The following is a 14019-nucleotide window of genomic DNA, read 5'->3' on the forward strand; positions in this document are numbered from 1 at the left end:
GTGGGTGAGTCTGGGTAGTAAAAGCACAGCAAAATAGTATAGTGATTTGAAAAGTGATTTTGCAGCACTTCTATACTTCACATTACATCGCAAATACTCCAGAATGATGCAGGACCCATGATTGCAATTTGGCCTAATCGCAATTGCTCCTGTGTGTTTGCCTGCATTCACTTTCATTAGCTTTGCACTTTTTGGTATCACCAGTCATCCCAAAACTCTATGGAAAACATTCTAGTGGGCCCTAGGCCTTATTGTTGCTCCTTCTCCCCTCTAATACAGCCATTAGACTAGAAAACTAGGCAGCACTGTCAGAGCTCAGATTATGTAGGCAGCTGCAGCTTTTGAGTCAAGTGCAGTTTGCTGCTTTAGGGGTGATTTGTCAAGAACTGTGCATGGGAAACAAGAAGTGAAAGAAATGCTCAAGACTGTCATTTTCCTTATGCCATTTAACACTTTACAGGTGATTGGTTGCTCTGGGCGACTGCTCCTGTTTTTATTAGAAATAGTCTCATGCTGATAAATTTGCGCCTCTGTCATTTCCACAAGTGCCCTTTGCTTTTTATCACATGGTTTGCCAGTGTGTTCTATCTAGATATTTATTTTATGTATATCCTTCCCTTCTTTGGAATTCCATTCATATTTGTCACTTTCCATCTCTTGTAACCTTCAAGCGCACCCATGTGTACACGGCAATAGAAGATAGTAATACTGACAATGGCTTCTATTCATAAAGCGTGGTAATGCTCAAAACAGCTGACTTTCCTGACCATTTAGGGTCAGTTTCCACTATCGCGAATCTGCATGCGGATTCGCACAGCCAATACAAATAGATGGGCCTGTTTCCACTTGTCAGTTTTGCTGTGCGTTTTTCTGTGCAGGATTTTTCTGCACGGCAGAGCCCTCAGAATTCACCTGCGTGTGGAATTCAGGCGAATCGCGCACAATATATTTAATAGGGAAATCGCATGCGGTTTCCGCCGCGAATTCACATAAGTACCAATGTAAATTCACACAGGCAGTGACATGGTTAAAATCGCATATGCCCTCACCTATGCAAATTCATATGCGAATTCGAGGCAAAAAACGCACGCGGAATCGCATCCGCATGCGATTTCATCAGCGGTGGAATCCAGGCGATCCTGCACCGCAATAGTGGAAACGAGCCCTTAGCAAAGTGTCCATTCATAAAAGCTGTTTCCGCATGAAAAGCTAAAATTCCTGAGCAGTGCGGGAAATTACCGGCCTTCTGCGGAGATTATCACAACACATGTCACTGAAGGTTAATTCATAAAGATTAGAGCAAGCGTAATCAGCACGGAGAACACCGACTGTTTAGAAAAGGAGATAAGCCAGCAATAACAGGCAAGCTAATGTGGACAGACCTCCCAGGCAGCTGCAGTGAGAGCAGAACAAAAAAATGCATCCTAGAATACAAAGGCTGTGTTTTTTAACCCCTTGGGTACCTGTTTTCAGTTAAATTTCACATCAGAAAGCCTGCATGTGTAACATTTCTTGAAGTTCTTCTAAACTGCAGCAATTAAATAGATTGTTTAGAAAGACTATTAGACAGATTCAGCGCAGATTCAGGGCAAGGAGAGGCAATAAAAAAAAATGCACATGTAAAGGGATGCTGGGGCTGCCTCCTTTATACTAATGGTGTGTACACACTTGAAAGATAAATAAAAGATATCGGACCAATTTTACCACCTTCCATGTAGTATGAGAGCATACTCTACACAGTCTATTCTATGGAGCTAAACTCCCCATCAGATAAAAACTCTTTGCAAGATGCTGCACAAAGATGCTGTACACATTCAAAAGATTAGTATCTGCAAAAGATCCGTTCCTGCAAAATACATTCATTTTTTTTGCAGGAACAGATCTTTTGCAGATACTGATCTTTTGAATGTGTACAGCATCTTTGTGCAGCATCTTGCAAAGAGTTTTTATCTGATGGGGAGTTCAGCTCCATAGAATAGACTGTGTAGAGTATGGCTCTCATACTACATGGAAAAAAATAATGGTAAAATTGGTCTGATATCTTTCATTTATCTTTCAAGTGTATACACACCATAAGGCCTTGTTTCCATCTGTCCGCTTCTGTCCGCTTTTTATCAGCACATCAATGTTACAGATTGATACATGTTGCTGAAAAGCGGACAGAAGCGGATAGAAGCGCATAGATGGAAACAAGGCCTTACTCTGTCTCTGCACAGAGAAAATGTATCAACTCAGCCAGTACCGCTAGTTTAGTGCGGGAATTCTCCGACCTATTATCGCAAGTGTAAACGTTTTTATGAATTAGCACACGCAAGTCTAAAATACCGATGCAGTATTTTCCCTCCCAAGATTCCCCCCCTCCCCCCCCCCCCCCCCCCCCAAATGTTTTATGAATAGAGCCCAATATCGCTTATCTGGATTTGACTGATGGCACTTGCCTTATCGTTTACAACACCTCATTTTATAATGCATCTTTGCAGCTTTTAGAGACTGTTAGGACACTTTGGCTTTTTGGATCCTCTCATAAATATTTAATTGGATTTGTATTTTTGTTTCATCAGATACCATACGCCTAAGTTCACACTATGGCCCTTACTCTGTTTGCTTTTTCTCCTAGGAGATGCATTTTCATCTTCTTAAATATTTCTGGACCGCAGGCTCTGGTCCCTTTTTTTTAAAGGACCATGGTGTTTGTTTTTGGGGTTTTTTTGGGGTTTTTTTTTACGTGACGCTGACTCTGGATTGGCTCACAGTGTTCAGGGGGTCAGGAGCCATTGAAAACTGCTCCTGACAGAGTTACGGAGTTTTTCTGTTTATAGACAGCTGAGTTCTTTGCTGGTGGAGATGCACTATTGCGTCTTGTGCAAGGGATCGGGTGGCATTAACATTACACCACATCAGGCTTAGGCAGCCACGAGAAGGGCATAGTTAGAACTATGTCGGAGAAAAAGTTAATTGAATAAGGGCCTATGTACGTTGCATTGTGCAACAATTCCACGTGTGAACCCACTGCCTATACAATTGTATGAGCATGTTCATATCTCTGTATTGTAAAGGATCGTGTTATTTGTAACTCCCTCTTTGCAGTGTATTCCTGGATAACGTGTGTGAATATGTTTATATTTGCAGAGAAATTGACTAGGCCTTGAAATAATGTATTATAACTTGCAGTGTCCATTGCAATATGCATGCATGTTATGCAAGGTGTGCAGTGTGACTCCAGCCTAAAAATAATGTTGTTCTGTCCTGTTGCATTTCAGGCCACCTGTCTGTGCAGCGGGCCATCCTGGAGGTGCAGAAGTGTCGCAGCAAATACAAGGAATCAGTGGACAGCTTTGTGGAGGAGGCTGTAGTGAGAAGAGAGCTAGCAGATAACTTCTGTTATTACAACAAAAACTATGACAAAGTGGAAGGTACACCTAAGTGTTTAGTTCATAAAACATCCATTGGTAACGTAAAGCGTATATGGTCTTAGCGGATCTAACTCCTGCAGTATGACTCCATTACCACATATAGAGCAGCCAAAATGTTAGAGCCTAGTCGCCACAATCAAGAGTTCACTTTTGGTAGAAAACATTGCTTTCCTGTTTTAATACAGTATAATCTCTGTATAGTAAATGCCAAGGGGCCAGGAAAAGTGGTTTACTATATCAGAAATTGACCTAGAAATGCCCAACATGGGCGTAGCAATCACCCCTGCGACCTCTGCCATAGCTGGGGTCCCCTCCACCTTCCTCTCCCCAACCACAAGTGCAGCCAATTAGCAAAGAGACCTCTCCCACAATTCACTCACAAAAGCCATGTGCAGGAGCATGTGTAAATGTTTTCCCTGCTTCACAGTAGAACACTCTCTGCTGCCATTAACTGGCGCCCAATCCCATGGTGTTCGGGACCAAGGAGGCCCCAAGCTATCATTTTTGCAGGGCGAGCTCTATTAAGTCTAGTTATGCCCCTGATGCCCATCATGCCCTGGTACATATTCTGCTGCAAAGGAGCGACTCTGTCCTTCCAGTGGAGGTCCAGTACAAGCACGTGCACATTTGGCGGATGACAAGGTTAAGTATACCTTAGGGCTGCATAGCCAGGCTGGACAAATTGCTAGTACAGTATCTAAAGCACCATAAACATTGCAGCTGTCACTGAATAGAGGCAGCCACTCTCTTCCTGTGAGTGGCTCCGATACCTCCGTGGGTGGGACTTGCCGCATGTGTCCTGCAAAACTTTCTGCTCACACTTGAGCCAATCATGAAGCAGTCTTCTCTCCAGAATTTTTTTCCAGTCGGGTGGCATGACAAAGTACCCGGGTGGGGTGTGAGGGGGGGAAGGGGGGAGAATGCAGGGCTGGTGCAGCTCTCCTTACACCCGAGGAGGAAGAGAGCTGATGACAGCCAGGTGGAGCACCCGACTTACAGGACAACTGAAGAGACAGGTTTATGGAGGCCGCCATATTTATTTCCTTTAAACAATTCGTTGCCTGGATATCCTGCTGATCATCTGCTTGTAATACTTTTTGCCATAGCCCCTGAACAAGCATGCAGTAGATCAGTGTTATCTGACATTATTGTCAGATCTGATCAGTTAGCTGCATGCTTGTTTCTGGTGTGATTCAGACACTTCTACAGCTAAATAGACCAGCAGGGCTGCCATGCAGCTGGTATTGTTTAAAAGGAAACAAATATGGCAGCCTCCATATTCTTCTCACTTCAGTGGTCCTTTAACCACCCTGGCGTTCTATTAAGATCGCCAGGGCGGCTGCGGGAGGGTTTTTTTTAAATTAAAAAAGAAACTATTTCATGCAGCCAACTGAAAGTTGGCTGCATGAAAGCCCACTAGATGGCGCTCCGGAGGCGTTCTTCTGATCGCCTCCGGCGGCCAAAAGTAACACGGAAGGCCGCAATGAGCGGCCTTCCGTGTTTTGCTTACTTCGTCGCCATGGCGACGAGCGGAGTGACGTCATGGACGTCAGCCGACGTCCTGACGTCATCCGCCTCCGATCCAGCCCTTAGCGCTGGCCGGAACTATTTGTTCCGGCTGCGCAGGGCTCAAGCGGCTGGGGGGACCCTCTTTCGCCGCTGCTCACGGCGGATCGCCGCAGAGCGGCGGCGATCAGGCAGCACACGCGGCTGGCAAAGTGCCGGCTGCGTGTGCTGCACTTTATTTGATCAAAATCGGCCCAGCAGGGCCTGAGCGGCACCCTCTGGCGGTAATGGACGAGCTGAGCTCGTCCATACCGCTAAGGTGGTTAAAGAGCCTGGGAGAACACTGATGAGGCCTCTCTTCAAAATGCAGCAAACCATTATAAGCCCCTCGCACTGATGTTTTCTGCTTCTACTTTAATGCACATCTTACTTCAAAGAACAAATGGGCAAAGAGACTTGTGCAGCCAAGCTGCAGTACCCAGTCTCCTCAATAGAGGGAAGGTGTGTGCTTGGTTAAACCAGTAATAGAGTAGCAAGTTCAAGTGAGCTGAAAAGTTTCCAAATTAAAAAGTAATTTAAAATGCTTTTTGTAGGCCTGGAACCCACTAGGGCGTTTTTTTTGTGTTTAGGGAAAATGGCAACTGCAGGACATGCAGCATTTTGGGAGTGTTTCCATTCTAGTAAATTGTATAGGAGCAGGGAAATCGCTTGCAAAATGCTATCACAAATCGCTAGCGATTGTGCTTTTTAGTGGGTTCCAGGCCTTACTCCTTTTTCTTAACTCCTCATATGTATGTGTATACATCTCTTGAGTTGTGAAGTATTTTGGAATAGTGCTTTTTAATGTATTTAGGATGCACTGCACAAAACCTAGTTGTTTGTCTTTAGCCCTGCTGCCTTGACAGTAGCATATGCTTAACCTGCAACTAATTAACGTATAAGAAGATGGATCGCTACTTTACTGTTTGCATTTTGTGTCTAAGGTGCTTATGACTGGGCCAAGAACACGCTCAATGACCATAAAAAAGACAAGAGAACGCATATATATAGCCTGGAAAAACTTGAAGCTGGGAAGACTCATGATCCGCTGTGGAACGCAGCACAGGTAATAGCTTATAGGTATCATTCATCAGAACCGTATACCGCATCTATTCTTGAAGGTACTGCTATGCCCATATGCAAGATGTTTAGCACCTTAGACTATTTTATGTAAGCTTTTGAATAAGCCAGTAGGATTCCCATGGCTATGGCCAGAAACCTGACTTGGAAAAACAGCCAGTTAGGCCTTGTTCACATCATAAGTCGCAATCGCTGACACTAGCGTTTGGCGATATTGTGTGAATTTTTTTTTTGCTGAGTTTTGTAGCTCCAGAGTATAGTCTGCTTTTCATCTAACTCTTCATCTGCCATTCATTAATGGCAGCAGCTAAGGGGACAGAATTGCATAATATGCGGCTTTGCTACAGTCAAGATATGCAGCAACTTGTGATATGCCACACTTGTGTCTATGTAAAATGTTGGCAGTTTTACTTGGGCAATTTTTTGTATTCTGTGTGCATTTTAACGCCTCAGCAACCATAGACTGCCAATATTTGTTAGCAATCTATGGGAATGCACATGAATTGCAATTTTATGCAGCCGCAATAAATTTTTTAAATGCGCACATATTGCGGTCGAAAAATCATGGATTTGCCAATTAACACGTGGAATGGTATTGAAAAGCATTACGTGTGGCTCCAGGCTTAGCTTTAAAGGAGTACTGTAAAAAGTTGAACTTACATGGGGCTTCTAACAGCTCTCCGCAGATGTCTTAACATATATTAGAATGCAGTAACTAATTTAGGACACCCACTTTTACAGTAATTATCCTGGTTTCAGCGTGAGAAACACTTCCATTTGTATATTGGTATGTAGCCCTACCCTCCCAGTGATGCTTAGGTGGTGTGTACACACTTAAAAGATCAATGAAAAATCTTAGACTAATTTTACCCCCTTCCGTTTAGTATGAGAGCCATACTCAACATAGTCTATTCAAGTGTTTCTCAACATTTTATTGGTATGTACCCCTTTTAAAACCCTGTACTCACCAAGTACCCCCCAGCATAAAACATTAAGGGCTCTTTCACAGTGCGACGTTAGAAAATTGTATAATTCAGACTAATGCACAGCAATACTAAAGTCTGTGCGACATTCACAGTGCACACGTTGAGTTTGTGTGTAACGTGAGGCGTTATTAGAAAGTGCTGCATGCTGTGCTCAGAAATGTTTTTTTTTGTTTTTTTTTATGTAACGCATGTGCCGGTTTCGTTCCATCACTGTGCGATGAAAACTGCGCACCAAATGCAGGGCTAAAGAATGTACTATAACGTCTAAGTTATAGTGCACAATGCGTTGTGTTAGGGGCACGTTGTGCGACCTTAACGTCGCATCAAACTCAACGTCCTGATGTGAAAGTAGCCTAAACATTATCACAAGTACCCCTTGATAAATATATATCTAATTGTAGTACATAATAATTGGTTCTAAACAATTTCCAAGCATTTACTATTGCTTTTAATTAATTAAAACACGAATTCGGTGTTTAAATATGATTTATCATTTTTTAAAGCTCTAAATTTGTTATTCTTGGTTAAGTATATCAAGCCTGAGTACCCCCTTGGAACTATCAGAAGTACCCCCTGGAGTACGCGTACCACATGTTAAGAACCTAGGATCTATTCTATTGAGCTGAACTCTCCATCAGATAAAAATCTTTGCAAGATGCTGCACACAAAGATGCTGTACACATTCAAAAGAGCAGTATCTGCAAAAGATCTGTTCCTGCAAAAGATCCGTTCCTGCAAAATGCATTCATAGGGCTGGTGCACACCGAGCGGCTTTTTGGGCGTTTTCAGATCCGCTTGCGGCTGCGGATCTGCTTGGTCAATGTATCTCAATGGGGTGGTGCACACCAGAGCGGCAGGCGTTTTGCAGAAACGAAAAATGCCTGGGTGAGGCATTTTTTGGATTTCGGATGCGTTTCTGCCTCAATGTTAAGTATAGGAAAAACGCAAACCGCTCTGAAAAACGGCACTTCAGAGCGGTTTTGCCGGCGGTTTTGTTACAGAAGCTGTTCAGTAACAGCTTTACTGTAACAATATATGAAATCTACTATACTGAAAACCGCAGCAGCAATCCGCAAAACGCTAGCAAAACGCCATAGAAAAATAAAAAAAAGCGTTTAAAAATCTGCTAGCATTTTGCGGATCTGCTAGCGGTTTTTGGTGTGCACCAGCCCATAGTCTATATCTGAAGATCCTCATACACACCTTGTTTAACAGACAGTCATCTGCAGATCAGATCCACCAGGATGGATTGTCAGATATGCAGATTAATGTCTGTTAAACAACGTATCGATATTTCCATTTTATAGCGGTAATTTAACACCAGGCCATAAGATTCCCGTAGAATTGTGGGTAAAAAGGCAGTCCTTTGAACACCACGAAGGAACATTCCGAATAACACCTGGACCAGGATTGTGGAAGCGACTTGGGACAATCCCACAATTTTGCCAGCTACTGCTTGATAGGAGCCTTTCCTGAAAAAAATGTAGTGCAGCTAGCAATTTAGTTAACCCTGGCACTGCCTGTGTTCTCTTACAAAATGATTCAAGAGAAATGCCGATGTCCTGGTATAGCAAATTAATCAATTCTCTTGCAAATTGATATAGTTCTAGACCTTATTTTTGCCCTTCTGCGCCTTTGAATCACTCTCAGCTGATACATAACCACTTCAAATGGTTCCATCTTCTCTGTCAGCAATGATCTGACAGGAATAACAGAGCAGTGAAGGAGATAACTAATCCTAAATTTAACGCTAAACCACGCGCACTTTCAATTTATTGAATTGCACTTTCTTCCGTTTTATCACATCATTACCGAATGCTCACTAACAGCTGTAGATAACTTTGATGAATCCTGAAATCAACTTATCGAGTTCAGTATTTTACCGAGCTGTCGGTAATTGATTCGATAAGTCTTGATGAATCGAGGCCAATAATTCGGCTTCCAGCAATAGCTGGAAGCCGAATTATATCATTCCCCACCATCCATGGTGGCCTGGAGGGGGGAATAGTATTTAATACCCCCGAGACTTGTGCAGCAGCAGGATCATCCATATACCAGCTGTATCCTGCGCCCAAGTCTCCTGCGCCGATTCCTCTCGTACGCTATCAGAGATCTTTATCAAAGAGGATCCATTAACTACTCATTTACCCAGTCAACAATGCAAACTCTAATTTAGGACTCTGAATAATGAACTTGTGAGTGAGACATCAAAGCAGTCTTACAAACACCACATTTGTGCTGCCATCTCAGCGTGCTGCTGGTTGGTGTTAGACTAATTACAGTGTGATCAGCCAGCAGCTGCAGACCTGTGTCAGCCAGGTGGGATGTCTGCCTGTGGACTCGCTCACCCTTTTTTGCGGGAAGCTCTCAGCTTCTTTTAACAGCTTGCCTAGTCTCCCTTGATCCCCTCCTGGAGCTCCGTGCAACACAACGCTGTCTCCTGCATTCACTCTTCTTCCCCGCTGATTCCTCTGTGCGTCCTGGAGGGGTGGGGCCACAGACGCTGACTCTCACTGGCTGTTCTTCCCCCTTCTTTTCCTCCTCTGACTGGCCACGTGCTGCTCTGCATAGCGCAGCAGAGCAGCACAATTAGATAGTACAGCGGTAGTGTCCGGTGCACTACTTTAAAACACCCGGCCGCGATCTACCCAAGAGTCCATCACGATCAACGCATTGGGCACCCCTGATCTACAAGATTTTAAAGGGTACTATTTGTCTTGTGATCTCCTGAACTGAGCTCAGAAAGATGATCATCAATCCTGTCCATTGCTTATGTTTACCTTATCTAGGAAAAATATTAACGTATTTAAAATGGTAGTGTGAGGACTGAATCTCTTGACCTCTATTCTGTCCTTGTTTTAGGGTGACTTGTGCGGCAATAGAATTTGAGGTTGTGGCCTTGCTCACAGCAGCCAGTGCTCACATAGCATGGCCTGCAGCGTTCAGAGCTATGAGAGTCTTATCAGTGACTTTGTGACTGCTTTTACCCTTAATTTTAGTTCAGTTGCATTTACTAATTTTTCCTATTTCAGTTGCAAATGGTTCATGAAGGAAAGATGCATGGCTTCCTGCGTATGTACTGGGCGAAGAAAATTCTAGAGTGGACTACTTCTCCTGAAGAAGCCCTTAGATTTGCCATTTATCTCAATGACCGGTTTGAGCTGGATGGGCGCGATCCCAACGGATATGTAGGTGAGCACACATGGACTGAAGGTCCTTTATACAGTTGCAATAACAAATGTTCTTGATAATTACGGATAGCTTTTTACCATAAAAACATTTCATCTCAATTATCTGCCAAGCGGTGTGTTCTGTTCTTTGGTGAAGGCTGCATTTGTCAGTGTGATAATGTGCATAGAAAGGTGGAGTGATACTAAAGTAACACAGTAGGGGGAGCATAAGTGGTTTTGCAGTGCTAGAGTCCCTGGTTCCTCATTATCTGCATGGAGTTTCTATGTTCTTCCTGTGACTGTATTGGTTTCCTGCACATCAATCAATGTCCTTTTATAACCCCAAAATATTCTGGTAAGTGGATTGACTTCCCTTCCAAACTGGCCCTTGGTTGTATAGAATATTGGAGCTAGTATGGTTGAGGTGAGCCAGCATGAAAGTCCATAGGGAACAGTTCTCCAATCACAGCAAGGTCTACAATATGAAACATTCTTTATTATTTAGTATTTATATAGCACTGACCTCTTCCGCAGCACTGTACATAGTATATAGCCTAGTCACTAACTGTCCCTCAAAGGAGCTCACAATCTAATCCCTACCAGAGTCCTATGTCTACAGTGGCTTGCAAAAGTATTTGGCCCCCTTGAAGTTTTCCACATTTTGTCATATTGCTGCCACAAACATGCATCAATTTTATTGGAGTTCCACATGAAAGACCAACACAAAGTGGTGTACACGTGAGAAGTGGAATGAAAATCATACATGATTTCAAACATTTAAAAAAAAAATAACTGCAAAGTGGGGTGTGCGTAATTATTCAGCCCCGAGTCAATACTTTGTAAAACCACCTTGTGCTGCAATTACAGCTGCCAGTCTTTTAGGGTATGTCTCTACCAGCTTTGCACATCTAGAGACTGAAATCCTTGCCCATTTTTCTTTGCAAAACAGCTCCAGCTCAGTCAGATTAGATGGACAGTGTTTGTGAACAGCAGTTTTCAGATCTTGCCACAGATTCTCGATTGGATTTAGATCTGGACTTTGACTGGGCCATTCTAACACATGGATATGTTTTTGTTTTAAACCATTCCATTGTTGCCCTAGCTTTATGTTTAGGATTGTTGTCCTGCTGGAAGGTGAACCTCCGCCCCAGTCTCAAGTCTTTTGCAGACTCCAAAAGGTTTTCTTCAAGATTGCCCTCCATCCATCTTCCCATCAACTCTGACCAGCTTCCCTGTCCCTGCTGAAGAGAAGCACCCCAAGAGCATGATGCTGCCACCACTATATTTGACAGTGAGGATGGTGTGTTCTGAGTGATGTGCAGTGTTAGTTTTCCGCCACACATAGCATTTTGGCCAAAAAGTTCCATTTTGGTCTCATCTGACCAGAGCACCTTCTTCCACATGTTTGCTGTGTCCCCCACATGGCTTGTGGCAATCTGCAAACGGGACGTCTTATGCTTTTCTGTTAACAATGCCTTTCTTCTTGCCACTTTTCCATAAAGGCCAACTTTGTGCAGTGCACGACTAATAGTTGTCCTATGGACAGATTCCTCCACCTGAGCTGTAGATCTCTGCATCTCTTCCAGAGTTACCATGGGCCTCTTGACTGCATTTCTGATCAGCGCTCTCCTTGTTTGGCCTGTGAGTTTAGATGGATGGCCTTGTCTTGGTAGGTTTACAGTTGTGCCATACTCCTTCCATTTCTGAATGATTGCTTGAACAGTGCTCCGTGGGATGTTCAAGGCTTTGGAAATCTTTTTGTAGCCTAAGCCTGCTTTAAATTTCTCAATAACTTTATCCCTGACCTGTCTGGTGTGTTCTTTGGACTTCATGGTGGTGTTGCTCCCAATATTCTCTTAGACAACCTCTGAGGCCGTCATAGAGCAGCTGTATTTGTACTGACATTAGATTACACACAGATGCACTCTATTTAGTCATTAGCACTCATCAGGCAATGTCTATGGGCAACTGACTGCACTCAGACCAAAGGAGGCTGAATAATTATGCACACCCCACTTTGCAGTTATTTATTTAAAAAAAAATGTTTGGAATCATATATGATTTCCGTTCCACTTCTCACGTGTACACCACTTTGTATTGGTCTTTCACGTGGAATTCCAATAAAATAGATTCATGTTTGTGGCAGTAATGTGACAAAATGTGGAAAACTTCAAGGGGGCCGAATACTTTTGCAAGCCACTGTATGTATTGTAGTCTGGGGTCAATTTTAGGGGGGAGCCAATTAACTTATCTGTATGTTTTTGGGATGTGGGCGGAAAACTGAGTGCCCGGAGGAAACGAACCGGGGACCCTGCACTGCAAGGCGAGAGCGGTAACCACTATGCCACCGTGCGCCCTAATTGGCCAAATAGTGTAGGTGTATTATAGTACAACCTATCTGAGACGTAGACGTTTGAGAAGGTGCTGACCATCCAATCACATTAGCAAAATTTCCCTATGTACTTTCATGCTAGCTTACCTCAACCCTACTAGTCCCAGAACATTGACTGAAGTATGAGCGTTGCAGTAGAATTATACAATGACAATAATAATTAATGAATTGTTGAGGTAGACCTTTTATGGCCCGTTTCCACTAGTAAGTGATGCGAATGCGGCTACGTAGCCGCATCGCATCACTTCCGCCACCGGCCGCATCACTGCCGCATCTCCCGATGCGGAAGTCCATGGAGGAGATGGAACGCAGCTGCGGCCGTGCGAAAATCTGCAGCATGCTGCAGATTTTCAGATCGCTCCGCACTGCACAACATGCACGCAGAGGAAACTCTTCCACTGGCGTGCATGTGTTTCAGCACACCCGCGGTGCGATGCAGCTATGTAGCCGCACCGCTCCTAGTGGAAACGGGCACTTAGGGTTTTCAGCAACAGCCATGGTAGGATGGTATTTGTTGAGCTACATTGTTTTCCAAAGTTATAATTATGGTCATTTTATCTTTGCAGGTTGCATGTGGTCTATTTGTGGGATCCACGATCAGGGCTGGGCAGAGAGAGCCGTTTTTGGTAAAATCAGATTCATGAATTATCAGGGGTGTAAAAGGAAATTTGACGTTGAACAATTTGAGCGACGCTATAATCCAAAGAAATTCAGTTAGTGTTGGTGCCTGGAATGGTAGATGTGCAAGACATACACAGTGACACTCAGGAGACATTGATGGTGACATTCAGGGAGCTTATTGCCTTGTTTTACATACTCTGCAGTAAATGTCCTAGATCATTTCCTGTATTTTCATACCTGGGAGGTTTGCCTTATGCAGAACTCTGATCTTTACTCATAAAGAATACACATTTTCTCTTTTCTGCTGAACATAGAAATGTTACACAGCTTCAAAACACATTGGTGGGAATGTAAAATACTGTTTTGTTTTTTACTCTGGTACTTTTATTTTGTTAAAAATACTGTTTAAATGTTACAAAGTATGTTAACTATGTTCTCTTTTCTATATTTACAATTTGTAAAAAAAAAAAAATGCTTTTTTTTCTTTTTTAAACAGGTGTCCTTTTTTTTTTTTTTTTTTTTTTTTTTTTATATTATACACATATATCTTAGCTGACAGTTTACTCTTTAAAGTAAACCAGTTCTGTGAGTAAAGTAAGATTCAATACTTACCCGGGGCTTCCTCCCGCCCCATAAGCACATGCAAGTCCCTTGCCATCCTCCCGCTTTCTGCCATTCAGCTGCAATCAGACCCGGTAACGGGCTCAGTCGCGTCAGTCGTGGCCTTCTGCGCATGCCCGGGAGGTCTGCATGTGCTTAAGACCACGACTGATGCGACTGAGCCTGTTACCGAGGCTGAACGTCAGATCGAG

General features: G+C 43.4%; 1 protein-coding gene across 3 annotated transcripts in view; it reads left to right on the forward strand.

The window, feature by feature from the left end:
- LOC137571709 (deoxyribodipyrimidine photo-lyase-like) overlaps positions 1-13620 on the forward strand; it is a 30611-nt gene extending 16991 nt beyond the window's left edge. For all 3 annotated transcript variants that reach the window (XM_068281258.1, XM_068281259.1, XM_068281257.1), the window contains exons 7-10: positions 3261-3413; positions 5903-6024; positions 10057-10216; positions 13153-13620. In XM_068281258.1, coding sequence (XP_068137359.1) covers positions 3261-3413; positions 5903-6024; positions 10057-10216; positions 13153-13304 — 587 coding nt within the window. In that variant the 3' untranslated portion in view covers positions 13305-13620. The remainder of the gene's footprint in view (positions 1-3260; positions 3414-5902; positions 6025-10056; positions 10217-13152) is intronic.
- The last annotated feature ends 399 nt before the right edge of the window (positions 13621-14019 follow it).

The sequence above is a fragment of the Hyperolius riggenbachi genome, chromosome 4 (assembly GCF_040937935.1).
Source record: "Hyperolius riggenbachi isolate aHypRig1 chromosome 4, aHypRig1.pri, whole genome shotgun sequence".
NCBI lineage: Eukaryota > Metazoa > Chordata > Amphibia > Anura > Hyperoliidae > Hyperolius > Hyperolius riggenbachi.